Source organism: Ambystoma mexicanum, chromosome 3p, assembly GCF_040938575.1.
Source record: "Ambystoma mexicanum isolate Mex_15411 chromosome 3p, UKY_AmexF1_1, whole genome shotgun sequence".
Taxonomy (NCBI): Eukaryota; Metazoa; Chordata; class Amphibia; order Caudata; family Ambystomatidae; genus Ambystoma; species Ambystoma mexicanum.
This window is the reverse complement of record NC_090925.1, coordinates 1,074,745,663-1,074,773,597: the sequence shown is the minus strand read 5'-3', so window position 1 is coordinate 1,074,773,597 and position 27,935 is coordinate 1,074,745,663. Positions and strand designations below refer to the sequence as shown.

Here is a 27,935-nt window from a genome sequence, read left to right as displayed (position 1 = left end):
CACTACCGTCACGTTAGGGATAGTGTTACAGTCACGCCGACATCCCTTTTGATCTTCGAAAGAAAGATGCAATACTCTGACTACATGCACAACGTGCAATTCTAAGCAGAACCACAAGCACCAGAAACTAATATCCAAGCTCAGTGATTTAAAAAAAAAAAAAAATATATATATATATATATATATATATATATATATCTATCTCATGATAAAATGTTTCATAAACATTCGCAAAGTGGTCCACTTAAATATTTTGGAGAGAAGCTTCTAATCTCGAGTAGAACCTACGATTGCACGCCATAGTGCCACGAGTACCATTCAAAATGGCCACATTATATTAAGTAGCATGACGTAACCATCAATGACATCATTGCGTATGCGTGTGTTCGATAAATGAAAAGAAATGACATGTAGAGGATGTAATCAATTGGCACAATCTGCACTGAGACAAAACAAGGACTAATAACGACAATTACAGAAGATACAATTGAGAAATGAGGATTGAGTATTAATTGAGAATAATTAAAGAGAATGTAACAATATGTTCTCATAACAACAGAGGAAACAAAAAGAATTGTAAACAAACTATAATAACATTTCTTTTTTGAAAGAAGTTATTCAAATGTCAAATCTAGATGTTTGAATAAACATACCTATGCAAAAAACAACCCAAATGAGTAATCAAGTACATTTCTACTTGTATCTTGAAGCACAAATCCCCCACCCCGTTTTTTCTAATTCTTTAAGGGAATTGGACAGATGGCGTCCCAAGGAATGAGAGTGCAGCACTAAGAAGTTATAGGGCCATTTTGATTTTGTCTCTTTCCCTCTGGCACTTACACATAATGGTTACATATGGATCTATTGACATTAACTCTTTACGAGGGAGTCCTGCTATGACATTTCAGAGTATTAAACACGTGAGTCTCGAATAGATACAATCTTACAGAAAAAGTACTTATTAGTATTTCCACTAGTTAAAGCATGGACATACGGCAAGTGGGACACGTTTTAATGGCCATTTAAGAGAAATGTATATATATATTTTGGGTGAGGGAAGGGGAAATCAAACAATAGGTTATTGGACCTGCGGCAGCTAGGTGCAAGCCAGATGGTTCAATCCCAGAATGGCCAACTCCATTTACATTCACCAGCTAAACAAAATACAACGATTGAATTTGGTAGAACTATTAATGGTTTATAAAGCAGAGAAGCAGAGGCAGCAAGCACTCTGTAAAAATAACAAAAATAAAAATTAAGGTGTTATGAGAAATCTCCTGTAATGCATGATGCACTTTTCAGATCAGTCTGTCTATTCAACATTTATATTTTGAAAGGAATACATAATTTAAGTTACTCTGCCTTTGACTTGGATGGATGACGGGGCGTGGTGGTTGGGATGGGGGGGCGGGGAACAAAAAGTGAAGGTGAACCAAAACACAGGGACAGTGACAGAGAAACCTGTGTGGGCAGGAAAGCCTACATTGGTTGCGTGACCTCCTAATGGGTGGATTGTGAGGTCCGACAACTGCATCTAGACCGAGGATACCCAGTCTGTGAAAGCCAAGTAAACCAACAAATACGTATGCAAGAGATTGCATAAGTTAGAGCAAAAGAGAGCAATCTGGGTAAACTATTAAGGAATCAGGAGTAGTGCAAAGTTGACCTGGAACTGGTTTTGAGTATTAAGAGACTAGAATGAAGTGTAATCTAGGCAAGCAGATATCTTGGGGAAGGAAAACCCAAGACCTTGTGAACTTTGTTGTTGCCTTGGAGAAGGACACCTTGAGGCCCTTTTGGAACTGTGCTGTCTTCTTGAGGAAGGGAACCACTAAGGCATTGTAGAACTGTCTTGAATTTGGGGAAGGGGAGCTGGAAAATAAGCTAAGAGCTAGAAGAAGCTCAGAATTGACATCCATACACATTGTTTAGCTTTAGTCGTGAGGGCAAGTATAGGTTTTGGACACATACCGACTTAAGTTGAACTTACTGACTCAGACTATCCTTAGATACTTTAGGCAGGGAAATCTCTCCTTTAGGCCTTACAACATTCTGACATTTAAGTTAATACAAGTATTTTGTTTTAACTTTGAATCCGTTGTCTGTGTCTTGCTTTGTGATGCCTTCACACGCGGCACAGATCACCATGGAGCTTGCAGTTGTACAGTAAGCTAAAGTGATTCCTTTTACCTTGTTCAAATCACCATGCTGACAATATTTGACACTAAGCAATGTGAAATCTGTAGGAGAAAAGGGACGGCTGGAAATGCAAGGAACATGGAGAAAAGATGTTGAGTGAAGGTCTACGTAGGTATAAAGGGTTCACATAATAACATATTTTGCAATATTTGTGTATCATTAGCAAATGCAATCAAAATGATAGTGAAGCCTATACCTTTGCTCAAGAATTAGAAAGGTCTTTTGTCATACCTTACAGTAATTGGAGCATCTCCACTCCGGTTTGTGTAATTCACAATGGCATTGAAGGACTGGTTAATCCACTGCCAGAAAAGCACAGCTGGTGTTGTTCTAATGAAAAAAAGAATACAAATTCTGTTAGATTTGTGCAATAAAAAGCTACCTGTAATTGTGGAGTGCCAGCGTTGGTATACATCATAGATTTTCACAGTTTGAATATTTCCCTCTCGGGATGAGAATCCACAGTACACTCAGACAATGCTAGATTTAACTAAAGTAGAAGGAGTAACCCATCCCCTCATTTTGGGTAATTTACTGTGACCAATGAGATGAAAGGGATCAGGCTTCAACTCCAGAGGCCATCATCTCAGGATAAGTAATTGTGTTGCAGGACCCAAACCGCTACACCTCCGGGGCAATAATATGGGTGGAATATGGAATCTATTAAAGATACCAACACTGAAGAACAGTTACAAGTAAAACAAATTTCTTCTCCAGGGTTGGGTATATTAGATGCACGTTTGCATAGTTTCCAAATGCATGCATATTACAGGAAAGGAAGGTGTTGCTTGACCCACTAATCATTTAGTTCTCACATTGGTGTCCCGTCACAGTTTTGTGAAAGTATGCAGTGGTCTCCCATGTCTCTGCTCTGCAGACCCTGTAGGAAGGTATTGTGATAGGTTGCTGTAGCAGCTCTACCCTATGAAGCAAACATTGTGTTGATAAATGAGGACACTGGAAGAAGTTTGGTAAGGTAACCAATAGGATCATATGAAACTTTGACATCACCTTTCAAAGGCATCACAGATAGATCCCAAGGACTTTGGGTCCCTAGGATTAATGTAAGGTTCCTTCCACAAAAAGGATTGCCTATTGTTAACTGAGTAAGCAGTCATGTCCACCACTATAACAGCAGTTTTCCAGGAACAAGATTTGATTATGTACATCAGCTCCAAAGAAGGCTTCATTATTCTGGATATCAGTGTATATATGGTGATGTTTTTTTAAATTGGTTGAAATATACAGAGTATGCCTTTCAGAAATTGTTCACCAATGGACGTACAGTCATTTATATCCATCTTATTTCTGTTGGAGTACATGGGTCAGTTGTTGCTTAATAAGTGGAGCAAGTGGTAGACCTCTTGCTAAGCCTGGAATGTAAGGCAATGAAGTTCCATAGGCTTCAACTGGTACCTGCCTATTGTAAAGCAGGAACCATCTTCTGCCAGGGCATCCATACAATGATCTGTGATACTTAAATGTCCAAGTCTTGCAGTCTCAAAAACCATGCTGTCAGGGCTAGATACTGCACGTTGTTGCACAGGTTCAGGCCCTATTCACTGTTCGAAATCCTGGGGTGTACCAGTAAATTGAATGGGAATCTGTTGGCGCCATGACAGGGCTAGCAAGTTTACCTCACAAAGGGTGCTGTGAAGCCTAGGAAGAACTCGTATGATGGTAGAGGCAGGAAATCAAAAGTGTGTTCTTCACCATAGGGCAGTTCAACTTCCTGGTGAAACATTGACATTTGGCATGGTCAGAGGTGCACCTACGGAATGTCCCACCTTTGAAAAATGTTCCCAGAGTTGGTGGTTGTGCAGCTCCCATTCCCATTGAGATTTGTGGGTCTCAAACAGCATGTCAGTTATGTAACTGTCTGTTCCCAGGAGATGTTCAATGATGTGGTCTTTGTTCTTGAAACCTATGGCAATTGTTGATCCTCAACTAACAACTTCTGGCTCCTCGTTCCTCATTGGTTCTCAATGTAGAATGTTGATGTTGTCCGTATGAACCTCATCTCAGACAGATTGGACTGGCGTGCATGACGTATCACTTGCTGTTCAAGGACAATGTGCAAACCGAGTGCTCGTGTTGTTCGGTGGCCTTTTAGCTGAAGGTCACCTAAATGGCCACCATCACCTAGTACACAGTGTGACGCAAATCAAACTTATACGCGAGATGATGGAAATTTGTCTTTAAAAAATGTAACCCATTATGCTCTAGCTATGCGCAATGCTCATAAATGCGCATTGCCAAAACCACAGAATTAATGTTCGTTAGGGAAAATTTTCAGTTTACTGCTAAATTCCTCCCACCTTAGAGATCCCCCCCCCCAGCTCTTCTCCTGAACTTTGGGACTTTGTACTTTTTATTCTATGTGTTTTCTGTGTTTCCTTTTGGTTTTGGAGTCTGAAACTCCATAGGCATCATCTTTACATTGTGACAGGGCCCCTGCAGTGCTGTGGTACAGGGAAATCTCTTTAATTTCTCAAGGGTTTAAATACCCTCTCTTGGTGAAACTACTGTGTCCAAGAGCAGTGAAGTGAAATGGACTACTTGCATTTGGAACTTTCTAGACCCAGCACACACTATCTTACAATAGGATGCTGGAGGGGTTACTTAGTATTCCCCCCTGTCTAGTTTCTCATGTAACATTTATGTTACCCTTCCTACAATTAATGGCTGGTGGCATAACTACTATTGGGAGTTTTTACCGCGGGCTGCTTAAAAGCACCCATGGGTGCCCATTTTGTCAAAATAGCCACGGCCTTCTTTTTCGCCATTTCTTTTTGGAAAGGTCCTTCTTGTGATTTACTCTGCACGCCAAACCATGTTTGGTCCCCTTGTTCGTTTGGTCTTTGGAGGGATTCACGAGTGGAGCCCGCCTCTGGCTCCAGTATGTCTGGCAGGGGCAGAAAGTGAAGGAGGTGCCCAAAAACTCTGTGCTTAATCCCCTTGGTTACAGGAATGCACCCGAAGGTGATTGGCCGGCAATGAATGGGAGAAACCTGCATAAAGGGCGAGGGTTTTTGGCTTGGAAGGCAGAGACGACCACTGGACAAAGGAATCCGAAGAAGAACTTGGAAGAGACGCCTGCTGCAACTCTGGACTGTTGGTTTGCCTGGTGAAGCCCTGCTGCTGTGCTGATGCTCAGAATTAGCTTAGACTAGAAAAGCCCTGCAAGGATGACTTCTCCCCTCCAGTTGGTGAACTTGTTTGGACGTCCTCTGGAAGCTGGCTATACTTCCACTGCTGCGGGAACCAAAGTGCCAGGGAGAGGAACATCAAATCGAGTGGATCGCTTGTAAGTCGGACCCGAGCACTAGGAAGATCCTCCAGACTTCCCTGATGCAGGACTGACCAAGCCTGAGCCACCTCAACAGAGTGCTTGACCCCAGAAGCATGTTAAGTCTGAAGTGGTATCCGAGAACCGCAGTGTTGCCATTTTCTGTCAGACAGGAGGAGCTGAAATGCTTAAGTGCCACTGAATTGAAGTTTGACCGTTTCTGCCGCCGACCGTCCCATTGTGTTGCAGGAGTCCATAGACGTCCTTCCTCTTGTCCCCATAACTGAGGCCCGGGAACAAAAGGATCTGCAGAGCCACACAGGAACAGAAGCCAGCTGGAGCCATTCTTCTAATCAAAGGCACTGTACAATCTAAGAGAATTTATCTCTTGTCTTGTAGCTTTACTTGATCTCAGTTGAGACTTGTCTTGTTTGATTCTGTAGATTTGCTTGCATCTTCTACCTCTCTCAAGCCTCCCAGCTTGTGGACCTACTTGATTTTACTTTTTCTACAAAGACTTCTAAAAAACATTGTGCAAGACTTTTACTTGCCTGCAAGGAGTGCTTCAGCTCACCTAGACTTTTGCCCAATTGACATTGTCTGACCAGGCTCCCTGAATGACTCTGCTCTCCTCCGATGTTGTGTGTTCACATTCCTTCCAGGAAAGCGTCAACTTGCTTTGCATTGGGGGGGGGGTTCAGAAGTACTTACCTGCTTCAGAATATTTGTGTGATCTCTTGTTTTATTCTTCAACCCCTTTTCTTTGACACCAACTTTGACACCAACTTCAGTATTGCTCTAAATGTACCAGTGGTATATTAATGTCCACAGTGTCCAATTCACCTGAGGTTGTAGGAAGTGTGTGTGCCATCCCAAATGGTCACTTGCTGGTTTAGAGAAACTAAAAGTGTGTGTTTTTGAGTGCATTTTTGTACTATTATATTGCCCCTTCTTAAGAAGGCTTATTCAAACTGACTGTTAAATAAATTAATAATTGTTTAATCAAGACGCCTTGTGTGTAAGTGTCTATTTGGATACTTGTCACTGTGAATCTTTGTGTAAATCCACTACTGCTCACATTGACCCCTCTTGAGATAAGCCTGGCTGCTCAGACAACACTACCAACCTGTGTAGTACAGGCTTATACCAAAGGTTGGGTTCCTATTGCCAGGAGGTCACGGTTGTTGTAGTGCACCCAAAGGATATTGCATACAATCTTGCCTAACAATGTTCCACTAGTATGTTTTACAGACAACGGTTGGCTTGAGGAGTTGAAATTGGCTGTCATGCTAACCAGGCTCTTGTAGGATACACGCAGGACAACTAAATAGCTTTCAGCAATTAGAATCTCTGCAAAGCCTGCTTTTGTTTGGCGTTCTTAGCAGCCAGTCATCCACAAGTAAGGGCAAATGTTGATGCCTTGCCTGCATACATGAGCTTCCACCCTATGAAGATTTGCCGACCAGAGTCAGAGAGTGCCCTGAATTGGTAATGCTGCTCGCTGACCATGAACCTCAGAAATTGTCTGACTGGAGTGAATTGGAATATGTAAATATGCATCCTCCAGTTGTATTGCACTTTTGAGGAACACCATTGTTCTCTGTAGTGCGAACATTCCAAAAGTTTGAATTTTGTTGAATTTGTTGTAATGATGTTTATTTGGATAAAAACCTCCATCAAACACAAACAAAACCTATAATGAACAAATATATCACAGGAAGATAAAACATAGTATATAAAGCACTCACTAGAACATTGGGTCTCTGCGGTCAGTAAAAAGATCATAGCCGGCCTATACTGACGCAGATCCAAGCGTTTTAGAATCAGGAGAATTGTCTGTTTTCTGATCTCCCTAAAGCCTGGACAAAGCAGTACAAAATTACTCTTTTCGTACAGGGCACCACACACAGAGCAACTAGGGTTGTCTAAATAACCCTTCCATTTTGCCGTGTTAACCCTCAGCCGTAAACAATCAAATCTTGCCCTATTAATGAGCAAGCTATGAATTAGTTCCAGCAGCGAAGGTAAAAAATGGTGTTCCAATGAAGATTGTTTTCTTTCTAGCAAACAGTGGGAACAGAATCCCTGTCCACTTTTGAGGTTGAGAAAGCATTTATATTACTTTTTGCAAGAGAACGCTACTTTTCTAGAAGAGAAAGTTGCCGATTAGCGGTTGCTAGTAAAGCTGCTGGTGTGCAGTTTATGACCTCCAAGCTGTGGCCGAGTGCAAGCACTCATCTATCTGGTGTATATTTCGGTTACTGATCCCCCTCCCACACAAGTATGCTACAGATGGTGGGGGGAGGGGAGGCGCAAGATAGGTGTGATTAAATGTTTGAGTCTTCCGCAGAGTCAATTCAGTGTCAAACACCTAGATACCGGTTTGAGGAACCAGTCTGTTGGTGCCATGGAGTACAATAGTGCTGTCTATTTGTTTCTGTACCAGTATGGTTGTCCCTGAAAGCGGTGCCTTGATTGTCTGGTGTCAGCATTCCCACAGTGTTGCCATGGCCTTTGCAAGGCATATGCCACTTTAAATGTCCTTCTGTGTTTTGGACACATTTTTGTCACCATTAAAGGGTATGTCAAGCAGTGTAGACTTTATTGCATGCAAGAAGTCGGTGACATTCAGCCATGCCCATCATTTTAATATATCACAATAGTTAGTTGCAGAATATCGCACACGATATATCCAAAAGAAAAGTTTGTCTGCCGTGTGTGTAGAGCATGCAGTCCCATCAATCGGTAAAAATGACTGACAGAGGACGACAGTGGGAGTCGGCTTGAGTGAGCTTGGCCAGGCGCCTGACAAATTTAAAGGGGAAGCCATCTATTTGCAATGCAAAAGCTCCAGTTCCTCACCACTAGAACGGATTCCAGTCAGTATGGAGGAAAGGGGACAGGACATAGGAGTAATATCCATTAGGGGTGTCACGGTATTAGTTTTATGACTGTATGATAACCTTCTTGCCAAATGACGGTATATCATGGTTATCGCGGTATAGCAGGTGATGTTAACAAATATTTTCTAAAAGGTCATAAATTGTCAGATTTATCATCACAAACAAAATCAGGCACCCAGGGCCAGAATTGGCCTTTTCAACATACTTTCCACTGAAATGCCACCCCTTGCTTCCACCAAACACACGTGTGGAGAGGAGGAGGAGGAGGAGGGGGGGGGAGCCCTGCTGCGACTAGCAAAGCAAACTGAATAGCTTTTCTTAAGTGGTCATTTAGGCTTTTAGCTCCCCCACTGGCTACTGGTGAAGATGAACATGTTGCCATCTTGATAACCTGCATGCCACAGCTCAATGGAGGCTGATTCCCTCCCTCCCTCCCTCCCGGGCCAAAAGGTGTTCAGTAATCACGGACATGTTACCCTTTGGTATGGCAGCAGGGAATACCCCCAGAGAGGAGTACATTTTACAGTGTAACTTATTATATGTAAATTCAATGATAGAACCAGGGAAATCCCCCATTGTCATATGTTTATCAAACATTATCCATTATAAATATATAAACCCCAAAGCCGCCATCCCAAAGTAAACCCTTTTCCTTCTTAGCACTGTATTTATTCTTCCTATTGCTAACATATTGATTTTATGTCAGGCACGTGTGATTTATGGAATGGCATTAAAAACTGCTGTAACTACTTGGCAGATGGCACATCCAACAGTGCAAGACCAAGACTGTGCAGCACTTGCTTACTGCAGCCTTTCCAAATCAGATTGAAAAGCACACTGAATGGTATAAACGGTATACCGGTATAAACAATGTGACGGTTATTATTATTCAATTAAGTGGTTCACGGTATCTTTAACGGTATACCATTATACCGTTACATCCCTAATATCCATAACCATATCATTCAGTGTCACCGTCTCCCATAATGTTTAGGTTGCAGCTTACATATAATGTGATGATGTGATGAATGAAATCAATCTTTCAATTACATTTCACAGTAACACATGGCTGTAAAAGCCATCATTTAGCAGCTTTAACAGTAAGTTATGCTGTGAAAGTCACTTTGTATACAGATTCTATAATTCTCCCCTCAAGATGGGAAGAGATAGTCGGACTAAAGTGCAAGGGGTCAAGCGCTACAGTTATAAAAAAAAACAAAAAAAAACTGCACTACAATTCTTGCCAGTGATGTAAGAAAGACTCTTGCCACATGGAATCCATAACGAATTTCCACCTTTTCAAGGAGCTGATCGAATGACAAGATGCCATCAACAGGAGCACCCTAGATACAGGCACCAAAATACAATGTTTTGGTGGTATGAGTTGATTCCATTAGTTTCCTATGTCCGCCAGGATCTCTCTCTCTCTTCAGGCAGACACTCGCACAGAGCGTGCCCATGCTCATTCTTGCGGTATGTGTGCATTCATCTTACGGGACCTTTTGTTCCCAATGTATTTTTCTAGATCTTGGTCAGGCTGATTGAACTCAAATTCTGGGCATGGGTGGTAGAACGGCAGGCCTGGTCTGGATGACTGCTTTGAGGTTCCAACATTACCTTAACAAGGCATTTCAACCGTATGCACAGTCTAGCCCAAAGTCCTTTGAGTGGATGGTACTATGCTGCCAGCTTGTCAGGGTAAACTACTTCTGTCTCAATCTTAACTTGGGAGCTCCATTCTGAATATTGTGGCCATTACGGTATGGAGTCATTTCCTTCTTCTTTAGCAATGATGGTAGATCAGTGGGTCGATGAAGGCAGACCCTTTGGCATAACTGGTATTACTCTTGGCATGCACAAATCGTCGACAGGAGCATCGAGGATTTAATACATTCAATTACTGCAATATTAAAGTCTTCTGCCTTGCATTCGACATTATGGTCATTGAATGGTAGTCAACTAGAACCTTAGCTAAGCTAAACTGTGGATAGTGTTGTAGTCGATTTACATCATGCAGTCATTTGGGCAGCCTGTGCAATAATCCAGAAGAGTTTAACGCAGTAACCATCCTTGAAATGGGCTCCAAGTTGTCTGCATTCATTGCTTCGGCAGACATGGACAAGTGATTGCCACATGTCCATGGTGAGGACACAAATAAAAGTCCCAACTCTTCCTTACTGACTAAAGGAGAGGGCGGGAATTTTGCTGTGCGTTATACAGGTTTGGTCGGAGCCTTCAATCTATTTTTCACCATAAGCAACGATATCAGATGCAGCTATCTTTCTAGCACGCATCTCCAGTCATACCATCTCTCTGCCCAGATAGCCAGGAGCTTTCTGTGTAGATTCCAAACCTAAGGTGACAACTACCTCTTGATTCTATGAAAAAGTAAGGAAGGCGAGGCGCGCACACCAGTTCCCAGTCAATATATTACCCGATACAAAAATAACTGGGTTAAATCCCAAGAATGTCCATATATTAACAAGTTTGAATCCCAACTGCTGACAAGAATTAACAGGGTTAAATCCCTTCAGCTACAGTTGCTTTGCTGTTCTACTCCTCCAAAGCGCTTTCTTGTCACAAACAATCATCAGGGAGGCTGCGTTTCTTTTCAGGTGTTACTAATATAATAGCTCTTTCAGTCTAAGGATTCTGGTAGCTGAAGTGAAACAATGTTTTCAATTCAGGTGATAAGGAATCAACTCCGCTCCAGAAGCACACATCTTTCCCATAGTAGGAGGGTTTGGGGGGGAAACCATTATTATGTAGGACATATTAACAGAGCAACTGTAGCTGAAGTCGATTCCTGGTCACCTGAATTGAACTAATTTATTTTCTTAGGATTTAACCTTGTTATTTTTGTATCAGGTAATATATTGACTGGGAACTGGTGTGCGCGCCTCGCCTGCCTTATTTTTTCCATACCTCTTGATTCTATACAACGTGAAGATATCTGTAGCAATACCAGTTTTATTTTTCTTGAAGATTCTGAAGATAATCTTCTGGTAAGTGCTTAAGCAACCATTACACTCTTCATGAGGGTTCTAGGAAAACAAGTTCTTTAGACATTTCTCAAGTAGCTTAAACAGAGCCACTGTAGCCCTGGATACATATTTCCTGCATTCACCTTCTGATCTATTTGAAGGTCTGAAGGTTGAGCCAATTTGACAGTCTGTGGATAACAGCCAGTCAGGCAGAAGGTAAACGCAGCGGTCCCACATGCATCTGATTAAAGTTGCAACCAGATCGAATTCTAAAATATATGTTGATTCCGATGAAACGCATGAGAGTAAGAGGAGTACTGACATGCATACATCAGAGTGCTTCCAGGGGAACTGCTAGGCCACTCAACCTCACTGGTCTAGAAAGAAATGCCCTGAAATGAGATGGATAGGCTACCAATAACATTCTTTTATAGAACTATACAGACAGTTACCAGCAGAACGAAGGGAAATATTAAAATCGTGTGAATCTTTGAATGACGCTATGCTTGAAAACCAATGTCAACTGAAAAATGACAATTACTAAATTAGCAAGAAAAAAAAATGCAAACCAGCCATTGTATGCATTTGCAATTGATATAACTCCTAGGTGTTAGGGAGTTTTACATCCACATATGGTAGGACTATAGAAGACTGACTCCCTCTTAGATGTATAGGGATCCAAGTCATAGATTTGGCGTGAACCACAAAAAAGGTTTCGTAGCTATGGCTGAGCAGCCAGGCTTAGTCTAAGAGGGGCAAGGGCTGTAGTAGAGTACAAAGACCTTTGCACACACTTACACACTGTAGTCATATAAAATATGCTTATTATATATACTAGGCAAAGTTCAATTCAAAATACAATTCAGTGCCCTATCATATTGTTTATCCAGCTGTGTTGAGAATTACTGTGGATGGAGTTACACACTCTTTTTCGGACCACCTGAAAGAGCCCTCTTTCTTTAAAGGATTGAACCCTAATCAAGGTGAACCACTGATTGCTCGTAGCAGAAAACATTAATATTCAAATAGGTTTGTAAAGTCTTTGTGAATGTGTGTGGAAGGAGATATTTTTCCAGTTTTTACATTTTAATTTAACGAAAATTTAAAATGGAGGTTGAAAGATTTGAAAGATTTGAAAGAAAACTGCTGTTTTAAACTGTGAATTTGTCAATGACTAGACATTCGCGAGACATGGTGCAGATGTTTTGCGAGATTTTTTCCTTCAATATTTAACTTGCAGCACTGTCCCAGTATGGTGATAATAGTTAACGTTCGGCAATTTCGGCTCCATTCTTGGTTTTGCTGTGTCCGCGTTTCAGTGATCCGCACATAAAGGGACCCTCCGAGTGATAGAATGCTGAGAAACATTGCACCAGTATTGTGCTTCATGCCTTGATATTGGAATCGCTTCCGTGTTCTATGACTGACTGAACAGGGAGTACCCTGTGACAGGGTGCAAGATCTTTACAGCATGGGGGATTGTCTGTAGATCGCTGAATTATTGCTCCGGAGAGCGTGCGTCAATGAAAGTGTCCCAGTGGCTAATTTGATGTTGGGGAAAGTTCCTGTTCGAATTGTAGCCGTGTAGTGTTCTGAACTATATGCCTCAAAGAGACCTATGCCATACAGACTGGAGTAGAAAGCAAACTTTGGATATGTCTATTATAAAACTTGCTAATGAGTTCTGCAGATGGTGATTTTAGATGGGATGGACCGCTTTCCTTGAATGGTGAGTGCTACTTATGCTTTCCAGGAGTAAGGCGTTTTATACTGTGAAGCAGATGGTCTGGAAAGATAATTTTGTGACTTGCAGGGGAAAGTATTGTATTTTATTACTCACCGTCTGCTGTGAGAGATGTTCTGCGTGGGGTTTTGCATTATAGCGTACATGTCCACAACAGAGACCTATTTCTTGCTGTGTTTTTTGGTGCCATTTCTTAACTGAACTAGAAATTATATTTATCTGAATGTGTAGGTATATTTGATGTGTATATAGGCACAGAGATGGGTGTGTATGTGTGGGTATGTTCATGCATATAAAAGTGAATGTGTGTTAGTGTGAAGATATATGCATATGTTTATGGGTTAGTGTGTGTAAATATATATGTGCAGAACCTTCAACATGCCCATTAAATCAAATTGCTTGGAATGTATATGTACTGTACACTTTCAGACCATTTTTGATTCTGGTTGCATAAAATGCTGTATGTTTAGTTACTTCGACTTCGTTTGATAAACTGGACTGCGTCTGTCATTAATATTTGGTTGGTGGGTAGATTGTATTGTTTTGTTTATTCATATACCGCCAATACACAGAAAAGGGTGAGGTCCAAGTGCACCCAGTCGGTGGAGACTGGGGTAAGTGCAGAGAACCACTCTCTTGGGTTATTTCCAAGAGCCACTGCTGCCAGAGTTTGGCTCTAGATTTATATGCTGATCTGAATGCTGCAATGCATGCTGCACCTAAGATCTTACTCCTCTCTAGGGCCATGCCGATCTCTGCAACCACTTTATATATATTAACTACATCTTCTAGGTTTAGATTAGCATTGCAATGTGGTAGAGGAAATTGGGATTCAGACTTAGGTAGTTTGTCGGAACCGCATGTGTGGGTCCGGTTAAGTACAAAGTTGATTTAGAACTGCCGTACATGCAGCAGCGGATTTTTACAATCTGTATTGGTCTCCCTGGAATATACAGTCATGCAGGCTATGCAATGAGGGTGTTTACTGGTACTGTAAGAGTGGTGTGTGCACTGCCTTCCATATGTTGTGGTTGTGTAAGAAAATTCAGCTGTTCTGGGATGGTGTTTGAGAGAATAAACCTGGTCTTGCGTCTATCCCTACGCAGGTATCCACTTCTTGGTGTGTTGGGCTTATTTCCTTCAGATATAGTATTGACTAGTGCTAAACTGTTCTGGACATATAGAGCACTCATTCTTGAAAAGCCATATTATGAAATTCTGGAAAAGCAATACTGCACCCTGTGTCGATTATTGGCTACAGAGTTTGTCTCTGTGTAGGAGGGAGAAAGTGTCCTTCAATGCTACATAGGTATGAGGGGATCTCGGGAGCATTTAATGACCTTTATGCTTAGTGGTTTTCAATCAAACGGTTTTTTGCGTCCCGTGCTCGGCCGCCCCTGTATGTAGAGGTTCTCATTTTTTTCATCTTCAACTTTTCTACTCTTTTATTCACCTTCTCATCCTCTTTCCTTTTAGTTATTTTCCTTCATAAATTAGATTAAGATATATTCATAAGTATTATACATGGTATTAGAATTATTGTATTTTGATCCTTTGTTTGCGGAACTGTTAAGAATAAATACAATTTAGATTTTATTTTTACAATAAGTAAGGAAAGGACATACACAATAGGACATTGACAGTAGCAATAATCGTATCACAGGAAGACCTTTAGATTGTAAAAACAGGTAAGTATCAACAATAGCTTTACATTAGGAACCCATTTATCAACACAATTATTAAATAGCAATAAAGGCAGTTTAGATAACTTGTGTTGGCCTAGCTTTTAGAAGTCCAACCCTATCTGGGAAATGAGTCTCAAAGAGTCAGATGGTGACACTGGGGACCAGTGACCCTTGGGTGGCAGAATAAAGGAAAGCAGAAACTGTCAAAGTTCAGAAGATGAATTTAAGTAACAGCTAGGTAACATTTCGATTTCAAGGGTTCAGGAGGGCTAAATGGGCCACCTGAAGGATTTCTGCCTTGGGGACAAGTGTCGCTAGAGAATATGGTTGGGTCGTCCAGCCCAACATAGCTCAGGAGGAGCTAACAACAACCAAAAACTGCCTAGGTAAGTACCCAGAGGTTAGCCAGTACTTTCTATGATGAAGAAGCGTGATGTCACTGGTGGATCCCTCAGGTAAGATGACAGCAGTTCAGGTTCAGGTATCTGGCCTTGGTGGCTGGATGAAGAAATGTTGGCAGGTACAGACTGCAGTTGATCTTTGTGGCAGTTGGATATGGAGGCTCGACACAGGCTTTGTAGCAGCACCGTTTGTCAAGCAGCAGACTTTTACTCGTCTCGGTCCTCGACTCTTCCGAGGTGAACTCAATGGCCAGGTTGGAGTCCCTGTAGGCGGGCAGATGCCCACACCAGAACCGACCTGGATGCGACGATGCACCGCAGCAGTGCCAGAGGCCACACGGCATTTGGGTATTGCAGGCCTGGAAGGTTGCAGCACTTTGTGGGATGGCTCCAACTTTGTTGGTCCCGAGACTGGTTAGGTCCATCAGTACAAGGGAGGAAGCCATCCAGTATGGATTTCACACAAAAGAAAGGGCTGGAGCATCAGCGGTCACTGGAGGTGGCTGCAGGCGTTGGTCGGAAGATTCTTTCAGTGGTAAACTCTGGCTTCAGGATCAAGAACATCACCTTTCATGAAGGAACCCAGGCAATCAGCATGCATGCACTATTCAAACTTTGGGATGTGGCCGTCTCAACGCGACTGCTAGGCACCCAGTCTGAACGGGATCCAAGCAGACACAGTAGAGGACAACAGGATCCAAGCAGACACACTGGAGGACAATGATCTGAGGAGTTTCAATGTACTCCCAGCTTCCTGTCCTCCCAGACACTCTGGCGTCCCTGGGCGGGCTTCTGAAAGGGAGCCTGTCAAAGACAAAGGAATGAGCAGTACCTCCCACATCTAGGTTAGCAGAAGAAGGCTCATGGAAAGACATTGTGAGTTGTTGAAAAACAAAAAGAAGCCAGGCACCATTTTAGGTCAATGGTGACCCAGGTGCCAATTACCACAGCTATGATAGCAGCCTGCGTGTACACATCGCAAAAATCAATAGAAAATATCCACTGCCACCAGACAGACTTTCCACTGTAACTATAAGTGAGGAGAGCTACTAGGTATCTCCTCAGCCCTCCACGTAAGTTGGGGTGGGATGATCTCTCAAAAGAAAATTATAGGTAGGATAAAAAGTATCCCCCTGTCCTGGTAACATTTAAGTTAGCCCAGGAGAATAATGTAAAATCAAAGAGGAAAGCTCAAAGAGCTCCCAGCAACACTGCACAAAAAAGGTGTTGTGTTCTGTAATAGTTAATTACAGATGCCATTGAAAAAGATGGAGGAAATCAGACTCCATCAAGAGAAACCAAGGGTTGTCGGAGCCACAGAACAAGAATGAGGAAAAAGTTTCCCACTCAAGAAAGTGAGAAAAAACCTAATAGTCCAGCAAAACGTGCTGAGAGACACACGAAGTGGAAAAAATTACACAGAAGATGCGCAGTCGACCGAACACTGGGGATAGAATTATATTAGCACTTTCGAACGCAAGGAAGGAGTTGCGCAAGAGCCCTCAATAAATGCCAATTGATTAGCGGGAGGGCAACAAGTGTGGTCTAATCTTAGGAGGGCTTGATGTTGTGTTTTCAACCAGAAAGTATATAAATGTTCGAAATAAACCCTTACCAAAACAGGGACACAGCACCACAGAATGACCAATTCATTATATTGGGCTGATCTATAGATTCCCCCCCCCCCCCAGTACAAATTTAAACATTACAACTTTTTATATTACACATTCTTACAACTCATCGCACTAACAAATATGTTCCTGATCTTTACCCTTTCCATACAAAAGAAATAATTACTATTTGTATTTAGTGGTTTGATAAACCAGTTTTACAATTTGGAACAGGGACTAGTTTACACACACAACAAATCAGCAAGAGGTGGTGTGTATATATATATATATATATATATATATATATATATATATATATATATATATATATATATATATATATATATATATATATATATTTTAAACCAAAAATCTAAAACCGCTCCCCTTACATTATGCGTACTTGCAAGAAAACCCAATCGGGGAGATTTTGGAAGTTCAAAACAATGGAAAAAGCTGAGAAATTTGTCTTGGGAGATTTGATACCAATACACTTCTGCATACAACAGACATATTGTTTAACACTTCTTTAAAAGTTAAGCATGTGCTAGAAGAAAGCGTTCATTTCTTACTTGTAGAAGGTCATCATGAATCCAGTGATTGTCATGTTCATGGGTACCTGAGCAGACATGCGGCCAATAAGAACCATCTTCTCACCAGTGTCTGGGTGAAATGCTGAATCGTAAACATATTTGGCTCGCCACAGTTCATCTTCTGTTAGACCAGGAGTCACAATCCCTTGTCTAGGATCAAACAAATAATGATTTGTCAATAATATGCACATTAACACAACACTACACGTAATGCCCAGCATGATGTCCAATCAGAGGCAAGAGCATTTTGGTCAAAGGCAGGAGAATATTTAGTCTGAAGAGGGTGACTTGATTACCGACGCCCCCCTGCCTTCCCACCTCCGGCAGGCACCATTTTGTGAATACTGTTTCAATGTTTGAACCCTGATCTCCATCTGGATGCGGAATGCTCAGGCCACCTCTATCCAAGTGGGTCTTAGATTGCCAACACCTTAGAACAATTACTCCTGGTGGCATGATGGAGGGACAGGAAAGTGCCTCTCTTCATTTTAGGAATGAAAGAGAAGTAATCAGACACAGATTACTAGATCTACCTGTACACTGAAAACTTATTTTTCTCCATATTACCTGGACCAAGAACAATGCTAGAATGTGGTAAGAAAAAGCACATGTCCATATTACCTGGACCAAGAACAATGCTAGAATGTGGTAAGAAAAAGCACAATGGACAAAGTAGTTCTACCCCTTCCCCCACCACAATCGCCTGCATGCTCCATTTTTCTCATAGGGTAATTCCCACTATTATAGAATGTCCTTTTTAGCAGAAACATAGGAAAGTTGCATGTACTTATCAAATAAATGGTCACTCTGTTTAAAAATAAAATGGCAACCAATAATTGAAAATAGATTTTGGCTCCATTTAAAAAGGACTGCAGTCTATTCACTCCATGTATTACGCTTTAAAGAAACCTTGCATGGTCTGCATCCTTGGTGTTCCTTTTTCAATTCTTAGTCCGAGAATGTGTACCATTAAACACCACTCTGCGTTTGTTAATCAGCAAGGCCACAACAGATCTGCTTGTGCACAGTTCTGGGATGGGGGGACACGGCCTAGCAGTTTGGTCCGTATAACACTGGGAAGCATGGACAGGACCATTACAGAAGGGGTGACAATTTGATACAAAAACCTTCAAACGAATCCTACCCAGAAGTTAGCAAGCAGTGGATCAAACATTTTGATTGGTTACACTTTCGCGTTTTTATGGCAACCCTGTTGGGAAGGGGGTGGTCCATTTCTGCACCCACCCAAGCCCCAAACTATCCCCAAGCTAATATACCATGTAGAAGTGCCCTGCAGCGCGACATAACACAGACACATGCACGCATCACACAACCATGGATGTGCTCCATCTTGTACCGCGTTACACGCCATCTTTTACTAGGCCCAGAAATCATCCCCCTGCAAAGAGCAGTTCTCCCATCCCCAGCACATGCAGACAGCCCAGAGCTCCACCACCCCCTCCTGTCCTGCCAGCTCCGCTCCAGCCCTGTTCCAACAGAAGCCCGGCAATTTGTTTGTTGCAACCAGCATAACATATCCTCACAGTGTCCATTCCGCAGAGCGCGAGACGAGAGCAGGCCTCTGCACTAGGGCCCATCCATCGCCACTAAACTGCCTGTGCCCCCCCTCGACGCCCCCCAAGCCAGACCACAGCCAACTAACACTGACCCTCCAACTTCTTTTCATACAGATACCAATCTGACCTGGCCTCACCCCGATCACACCAGAACCTGCAGTGAAATTCGAATCCTGCACAGCAGTATATTTTATCAATTCAACATAAGCGTGCAAGTAACAGTAAGAGAGATGGGAGATCAAACCTTGAGGCGGACACCTCGCTGTGGGGCATGCAGTATCAAAAGCATTGTGGAGGACAAAGGTTGGAATGCCTATAAAACTAGCTCATGTGACCCAACCACCCCTATTCATCAAGATTTTATACGTGCAATTACTCTTTCATTATCAGTTCCTGTTTAGCTTAGTTAGATAGAAGGGTGTCTTGTTTTACCCTGACCTTCAACGCGGAGATGAGCTAGGCTGACCCACGTGCCGCCAGAGCAACACCCGAGCAGCAGCCAATCCAACGTGGTCAGCCCTTATAGAAGCATAATGTATCATTCCATTTCACCAATTGTATTGTAGAATTTTGTACCTATAGCCTTACATCACTAATGACGCATTTTGCACTTATAATGTGCTGACTGTGCATTGTTTGGCAGAGCGATCTCGGGCAGCAGAGTTCTTTGTTGGCTATTATTCCTATATAAAGTTTGCTATACTTGCAATTTATCTCAGAGCATCATTCCCCAGAAGGGGAGCGTCCTCATTATTTGGTCTATTGGCTATGACGTGCATTGTTGGGTGTGTGCCTTCACTTGGCGACCCCTTTGGCACGATTGTCCTCGAGTCCCTATACCTGCGTTGAGATCCAGGGCCTCTCCTGTGACCAGTCCCCAAAAACGTTTATACTAAAAAGAGAAGGTTTTCCGTGGATTCCAGTTTTGCGAATACCCTGCTGATCACCTGAGCCGGGTGCGACAAGAAGACCCAGAGGTTGTGGATAGACCGTGAACGGAGGCTCTTCGGAAGAACACGGGCATGCAGAGTATAAATTACAATGTTAACAAGCAAAGGGGAATATAGAGCAGTGTGACTGAGAGGAACATGCATTGGCTGAATGTGTATGAGTAACTATCTTCCTTTGAACAAAGCACATTTTCTTTTTCATGGCCATTGGGTTTTTGTTGAGATTAAAGAGTAAAAGAAATGGCATCCAGGAGATACAGGAACTAGCTCCGAAAGGGGGTGAAAGACGACGTCGTAGTGCACTGTCTCGACCAGTGCCGTTAAAGAAGTGAAGAAATAATACAGTAGGAGCCCATATAAGTAGACGGCTCGAGAACTAATAGCGGTTGTTTTAGTGTATTATCTTTGCATCCTTTCTTACAAATGTGTGCGGGATATATTGACCCACTCAACAGTATCTCACCACATCACATCACCAAGCTGCCTGTTTGTAGAAAACAGCAAATGGCTGCGCTGGCTCCTGTGCGCACCAGGACCTCAAAACTGTGTTTTTGCAGTAACAAAAGATGTCTGCACTGTCCTGCCAAGCACACTTCAGGCAGGATGGAACAAGGGGACACACTGAAGGAGCGTGCCAGTGTGTTCTGAAAAATAAATGGAATAAAGTGAAAAGGCAGCACTGCTTTGCTGAAAACCCAAAATTCCCCTTCAAAATGAAACTTGTTCACCCTTTAAAAATGCTGCTGTGACACTAATTCCAGTTGTTCTTTCTTAAAACTACTGTGATTAAAAAGGCCCCGCCATGCCCAGGATATCTCATTGTGCTTCACCAAAACCAGGCATAATTCCTGAATGGCAGTCCCTGTCCAACTAACTCAGAGAAATCAACAAGAAACTCGACTTTTACTTGCACGGGAACATGCGTTTATTTCTTTCCAAATGTATCCAAAGCTCAGCAGTTCAACGAGAGTAACTCTGAGCCAGGTCAGTTTCAATATATCTGTGCTTCAGACAAAACTCCTGCTTTCAAGAACATGACTTTGGCTGCAAAGACAGTGTGGGAATCTGATGGAACTGCCAAACCGAATTTAAAGAAAGAAATGCTAGCTTTTCACCACATATGTAAAAATGTGCCTTTGCAAACTTAAGGAAAAATAATGGCCCGTTTAGAAAGGAAATTGTTGAATGAAAGTGTGCCTTATTGAGCAATGTAAAGGGGGTTGTTGTTTGTGATAACACACACATGGGCTATGTTCTTTCACAGGTTTGTTTTAATTCAGGACCCAAAATAAGAAAATAAAGATTTTAAAAACACATGGGCTGAATTTGCAAGTTCTCAAAGACCAGTTATTCCAGATGGCAGAGCCTGAAACTTCCCCCTATGGAAGGGAGCCACACCATAAACTCTCAGCAGATACCAACACCTAAATGATAATTACTAGGTTGGAAAGAATCTAGTCTAGGCAAATCCACTGACAATGGAACTCCCAGGGCAAGTAAGTGTGAAGGGGAAATAAACTTTCACTCAAGCTGAGAAACCCCCACCTTGCTTTGAAGGAAATGACAGTTGGTAGCAGTTGAAGGAAGGAAATAAAAATGATCCAGTGACAAAGGACTGCCATTTGTTTCCAAAGACTGTTCCATAAATAAACTTTAAAGACGTATCTCTGCAGCAAGGCTTTGTAAAAATGTAGAATTTTTGCAGTGTAAAAGTGATTTTTTGGGCTTTCTTTTTATGCATGGTAGAATTTACTGACAACTTGGGGACAGAAATGGCGGATGACAAGAAAAGCATCCATGTTGCAAATGCAAATTTTTGTACATGCATCCCTTTATGATAATCCACACCCATGGATTAAATCCAATTGAAAAGCACGAAAAACTGGTAGAAGAGCGAAACAAGATCTCACAGACTGGAGGATTGGACTGCAATGTGCTGCACAAAATATGTAACCTGGGTATTTGATTTGCTAAGAGATTGCAATTGTATAAATATACGTTTCTGGCAAAACCTGGTTTTAGTTCAAGTAACTGTGGGAGGTTTTTGGACATTGTAAAACTCACATTTTAAATCTGACATCATTTTCCTGAAATCCAACCAGCTGAGAGTGAGGCAAAGACTATCACCCTTGTCCGATCTTGTTGTTCGAGGCGTGTTTAGTTAAGCCTGCCCCAGTCATACTTTGATGAGGTCACTATGCATTATAAATAAGGGTCCCTGACAAGACTCAAGTCACACACTCTTCCTGTCATTCCTGCGCTGCATTCCTGTTCAATCCATCCAGATTCGAACTACAAGGCCAAAACATTGCTGACCCTACTCCAGGGCCCAATGCAAAACCCAAGCAGTGCTGATCCTATTCCCAGCAAGGACCCAATTCTGAAATTCCCACTAAAATTCCCAAATAACCAAAGGGGAAAGCTGTGGTATTTTTGGGAAGCATCCGCATACCACTAACTGCATGCCCGCTGCAAACCTGCCATCCAGCTGACCTTTAGTATCCAGTTACCAGAATTGCCACTCCAGAAGTGCCATCCGGTGTCCAGAACTGCCCAGTTGTTTGCCAGGCGCCTTGCTGTGTAGTGACCAGAACCGTTGAGTGTCCGAAACCCAAACTAAAAGTGGACTGTGTATAATCACCACCCCATCTAGGCCCATAGCCCATCTTGGTCCTTATCCCACTCTAAATCATCCTATCCTTATCCCGATAACTTCTTATAACTGTCAGAATCATTCTTGCAACCCTGCCCTTGATTTCTAGTGCTAGCGCCATCTCTTTAGTAATTTGGTCTTGTGTAAATCCTAAGCCATTAGTCCTGTTTCGAGTGATCCGACTGGTTTCCGCCAAGGTTGGGCGCTGGGCTGAGAGGGTTGAACTCGCGAATCAACCCTGGAGCTTACTGTGTCCCTCTTTGGTGGCCTAGCCTGAATACTCTAGTGTAAAATAAAACTCTTCTTGTCACAACTGACTTGCTTTCCTTTTTCACCGCTCCATTTTACTCAAAGCGCACCTTTTCAGATCTTGCATAACTCATCCAATTTACCAGTAGAGACTTACTTTCACTTGCATATTGTACCTGTGATGTATAGCCATCCCCAACCACACTCCAAATCAGTTTATTTCACCCGTTTTTATTAAAAACCGTTTGGGTAATTTCAGGCGGGAATTGCAAAATCTCCAACATGTCATTTTGCTGCAATCTGTCTTAAATTGTCCACTCATTTTTAACTGTATGCTTTTGGTAATCCATTCTTTGTGATTGTTAGTGTCTTTGCATTGTTGCTTTAGTGAGGAATGATATTTGCTTCAAGGTTTTTCACACACCTTCATTATTTATTTGTCCATTTACGAGTGTCATTTCATAACATTGCAAGGGGTTTAAAATCATTACCTGCTGCTTCTGTTTATCCACTCAGAATTGATATTGATTATTTGTGGGTTGAGGGAACATTGCAGGGGGAAATTCTAACTTGGGTGCTATCTTTCCTAAATCAAAAAGTGCTCCGATTCTGTTGTGCTGTGTATATGTTTCACTAGAAGGTTAAACCCAATGAATTGCTCAGATTCTCATTGTAATCATCACCCCATTGGCGATTGCTGCCTATTAAAAGTGTATGATTTCTTTTGAATTTTAAAATAAATATTGTATTTTACCAAGCAGCCTGGTTCATGGTCCATTGTAACCCGAGGTATTTGAAAAGGGGATGTGATAAGAGTGGTGACCATCTCAATAGTGAATCAAAATAAAAAGATGAGCATTTCAGTCATGCGCTGCATGCTAGGCCGAGACCAAGGTCTGTCGCCTGATTGAAATCCTTAACATGTGGAGGTACGCCCAGGAGGGGTGAAATGATGCGAGTGTTGAGAGAGCGTGAACAAGAGTTAGCCCATAGCAAGTCTAAAGGATGGAATGGGGGCAGGTAGTGGCGGAGAGTGGGGAAAAAGAAGTGATCGAAGAGAAAGGGAAAGAGGAACCTAAAATAATATATCCCCTACTGACAAGGGCTGCAGAAGGGTATGCAGATCTAGCATATCGACCTGGGGCCTCTAGTGCCAGCGCCCTGGGCACAGCCCCCAACCCCCCCCCCCACATGCTCCATCCACCAAAGTTTCTCCAGTTAACACAGGAGCAAGCACACAGAATCTAGAAGTAGCGTTAAATGCAGCCCCAACAGAACTGGCTCGATTATGGGCTGTATGTGAGGGAACACGAAGAGTGGGGGGGCAACTAACAGGGGGAACATCACCGGTCCCATCGGTGAATGGAAGGCAGGAGCCTTTCTATTCCAGATTGACAATGCACCCATACGAGCGATACAAGTGGAAAGGGAGGGGGAGACAAAGTGTGGGATACCACAAAGTAGCTCCAGTAAGGGATGAGGAGTACTGCATTTTTACCAAATAGAGGAAGGAGTGGTACGAGAGGGAGAGATACAGAAGGTACAGTGGGCATCCCCCAGGAGGAGTGAGACATGGGAAAGGAGGCTCAGAAATAGAATGGGGAGGATAGCCTTGGCGAAGAAGAAACCAATGAAGGGAAGTACAGGAAAAACAAAATCAAAAATGAAAAGGGAGCAGGGAGATCTCATTATGTGCCTAGGCACAGATGGACAAAAACAAACCTTAAATCTCTCCCCCCGCTTACAGTGGGTGCGGGAAAATTGATATATGCCTTTGAAAAAGAATACTGCGGGTGTGCCCTTGGCTATCGGGGATATTAAAAGCCTTCTAGTTTCCACGGGCGGGGTTGCCAGGGGTGACCATAGCAATTGAAACACACGACGGAGCACCATTTAATAACGTTAGGACACAAGTTTGATAAAATAGCTGGGATAGAAGCCAAGTGATGGCATGAAATACAGAGCATCATAATACATCATTGTAGGAGGATCAGAGAAAGGGAGAAAGAAATTGCACAGAGGAGATTAGCCGACAAAGCAAAACTAGGACAAAGTAAACTGGTGAAGGTTGCAGGGAGGTACCTCAGTGGCTGTGCAGGCTAGAATGGCTGCAATGTGGGCAGACAACGGGCAGGAGCAGTGGGGAGGGGGGGAACAACAGTACATGAGACCCCAATGGCAAGGAAGACCAGCAAGAGGACGAGGTGGGTTCACAGGACAAAAAGGAGGGGAATACAGAGGGCAAGGACCAAGGAGGGTGGGCCTGGAAAATGTTGGTCGTGCGGGAGGTGGGGACATTTTGCAAGGGAATGCTGCAGCAGGCCAGGGGGCAATTATCAGTACAACCAGGGATACAGCAATCAACTACAATACAGGCACACCCGGCCAGCCCATCCGGCCTTCCCCAAGGAAATTAGGAACAAGACGATGAGACAAATAGCAGACCCATACCAGGTTATAACACCCTGCGACACCGCCCACATGCCCTTCAATCACAGTGAAACACCTCTAGTCAAATGGCCCATCAGCATAACAAACCATTCGCCACCACTGCAAACGCAAGGGCCGGCACTATATCAAGGAGCTTATGTGCTAAATGACAATATTTTCTCTTGCCCCAGGAAAAACACTCACCCCAGGGCAGACGCTCACCCAGATTAGGACAGCCCACAGAGAGCACTCACGTGTCCAGTCCTATCCACTGCCTAAGGTCAGACCAGGAGCCACTGGTGGGGGCAGAGATAGGGAACAAACAGTTCATCTTTATGGAGGACTCGGCGAAAAAATCATGGGTTTGTGAAGGTGATTTTTCCACTATCAGACAAAAATCTCGGGACACAAGGATTCTCTTGAGCTGTAGCAACGGTTCCTTTCACAGAAGAGCTGGATGTCAAAATAGGAGAGAGAACAATTTGGACACCTTTACTATATTAAGAAAGCTCACCGGTCAATATGTTAGGACGAGATTTGCCCAGTAAGTTATAATTCAATGACTGAGGGATTGTTAGTTCTACTCCAGGCATGTGTCCTATTAGAGCAATGCTCTTTGTAAATGCAATAGCAAACGAAATAAAGGTGAGAGGAGAACCTGCGAACCCGAACATGTTTATTTATGGGATCTGAGTGTTGGCTAAGTCAGTACCTGTGCTCACTAGAAAATAATGGCGAGTACCATCAGATTTCGTGTTTCGCTCTGTAGCAGCACCTGAGATAGTAGCTGGCACAATACGGACACTAGACTTAGGAGTACAAGTGTCTGAGAAAAGAATAGTGGCCATAGGAACATACACGCAAGGTTGCGACAGGCACACAGTGCTGTGCATTCATCCAAATATACCATTAAGAGAGTTAACAGATGAGGAGCTGTTCACTGACAGCCAGGACGGGGAAATAAGTGTCCTGTGTGAAGTGATGGTGCAATACAGAAAGGTACCAAGCCCCCTCATGGCAGTTGTCAGTGCACCACGTTCCTACTACGACACAGACATGCAACCAGTGCTCCCTCACTTATGCACCACTAACCCACATGATGTAGGGCTTTTGAGAGAAGTGAGCTCTGTAAAAATAACCCTGAAAGCGGGGGCTATACTCCCCACAGTGAAGCAATACCCCTTTTCCAGAGAAGCAGAGTAAGGATTCAGGAAACAATACAGGCCCTCTAACAAGGCATCTGTCACACTCATCTGGGTACTCTGCAGGAGCAATGGATTCCTCTTTGTGCCCGTTCCTATTCCGGGTAATGGATTCTCCCGCTCTGGGTAAGGACGCTGGAAGTTAGATCTGCAAATACAAGAGTGGTTCAGTGCACTGCTCTGTGTCTCAAGACCTCTCCCTTCCCTGAAACCCTGTGTGTGCTTTCATCTGAGTATGAAGCTCAACTTTATGGCTGTTTTGGTGGGCTCTCCACCCTACGAGATGCAGGGGCGCCAAGTCGTGGATGAATAGAGTCCCAGTTGCTTCACTGGACTCAGTTCCTTGATCTGCAGGTAAGTTATGTTGTTTGTGTCTGGCAAGCTTCTTTAGCTGTCCGGCTTGCTATAGTTAGTGTATTCTGCCTCTGCTTTGCAGTTCCTCAGCGGGAGGTTAAACAAGTGTCTCGTGAGAAGAGCAGGTGAAGGTTCCTTGATGAGCATGTGTTTTCAAGTGTGTCCCAAAATGCAGGAATGGGCAAGAATAAGGTGTGGGGCCTTCCACACTGTCCGTCTCATCTCCAACAGGAGTTCCTGATGGGCTGCAGCATAGTCAGAGAGGCGCGGTGGTAGAGCGTGAAGATGATTCACCACGTAAGACTTGCCAACAGTCTGCATTAACTTGCTGTGCTGCGTTGCCTTCTGAGGCCCAGCGTGTCACCAACTCTCTCATTCTTTTCTTTCACAGGCGCTGGTGCTGCTGGGTTAACACCAATGAGCGTCGAGTCCAGATGTATGCTTTCTGGGCTGAGCACGGAATTCAGATGTAAGCTTTCCGGGCTGAGCACGGAATTCAGATGTAAGCTTTCCGGGCTGAGCGCGGAATTCAGATGTAAGCTTTCCGGGCTGAGCGCGGAATTCAGATGTATGCTTTCCGGGCTCTGCGAGCAGAGATCAGGTGAATGCGGTCAGAGCTCTGCAAGCAGAGATCAGGTAAATAAACCGCAAAGTAGATAGTTAGGTTCTCTTCAATATGTAGATGACCTACTGGTTTGTAGTGAAGTGAGCGGTCAAAGGGACTCAATAGCTTTGCTACAGTTACTCGCCCACAAGGGGTACAAGGTAGACAAGAAAAGGCTACAGTATTGTCTGACTGAAGTCCTGTACTTGGGCCAACTGATTTCCAAAGATGGCAAAAGCATAATACCCGATAGGGCAGCCGCATTGCGTGCCTCAGCCAGACCCCATACTGTGAAGGACATGCAGAAATTCCTCAGAATTTGTAATTACTGTAGAACCTGGATACTTGATTAGGCGGCCTATACAAAGCCACTCTTAGAAGGGCTCAAAAGGATAAAACACATAGAATGGACAACAGAAATGCAAACAGCTTCTGAAAATCTCAAAGAATTAAGCACTGCACCAGTTTTAGCAACTCCCCGACTATGATCGGGAATTTTATTTATTCT

The 27,935-nt window shown here is 43.1% G+C and overlaps 1 protein-coding gene across 1 annotated transcript in view; it reads right to left on the bottom strand.

Annotated features, from left to right (window-relative positions):
* The window catches only part of SFXN1 (sideroflexin 1), a 240,733-nt gene that overhangs the window by 104,402 nt on the left and 108,396 nt on the right, over positions 1–27,935 (bottom strand). Inside the window, exons 3-4 of the mRNA XM_069652426.1 lie at positions 17,388–17,558; positions 2,431–2,529 (exon numbers count right to left, since the gene is read on the bottom strand). Of these exons, the coding sequence (XP_069508527.1) occupies positions 2,431–2,529; positions 17,388–17,558 (270 nt within the window). The remainder of the gene's footprint in view (positions 1–2,430; positions 2,530–17,387; positions 17,559–27,935) is intronic.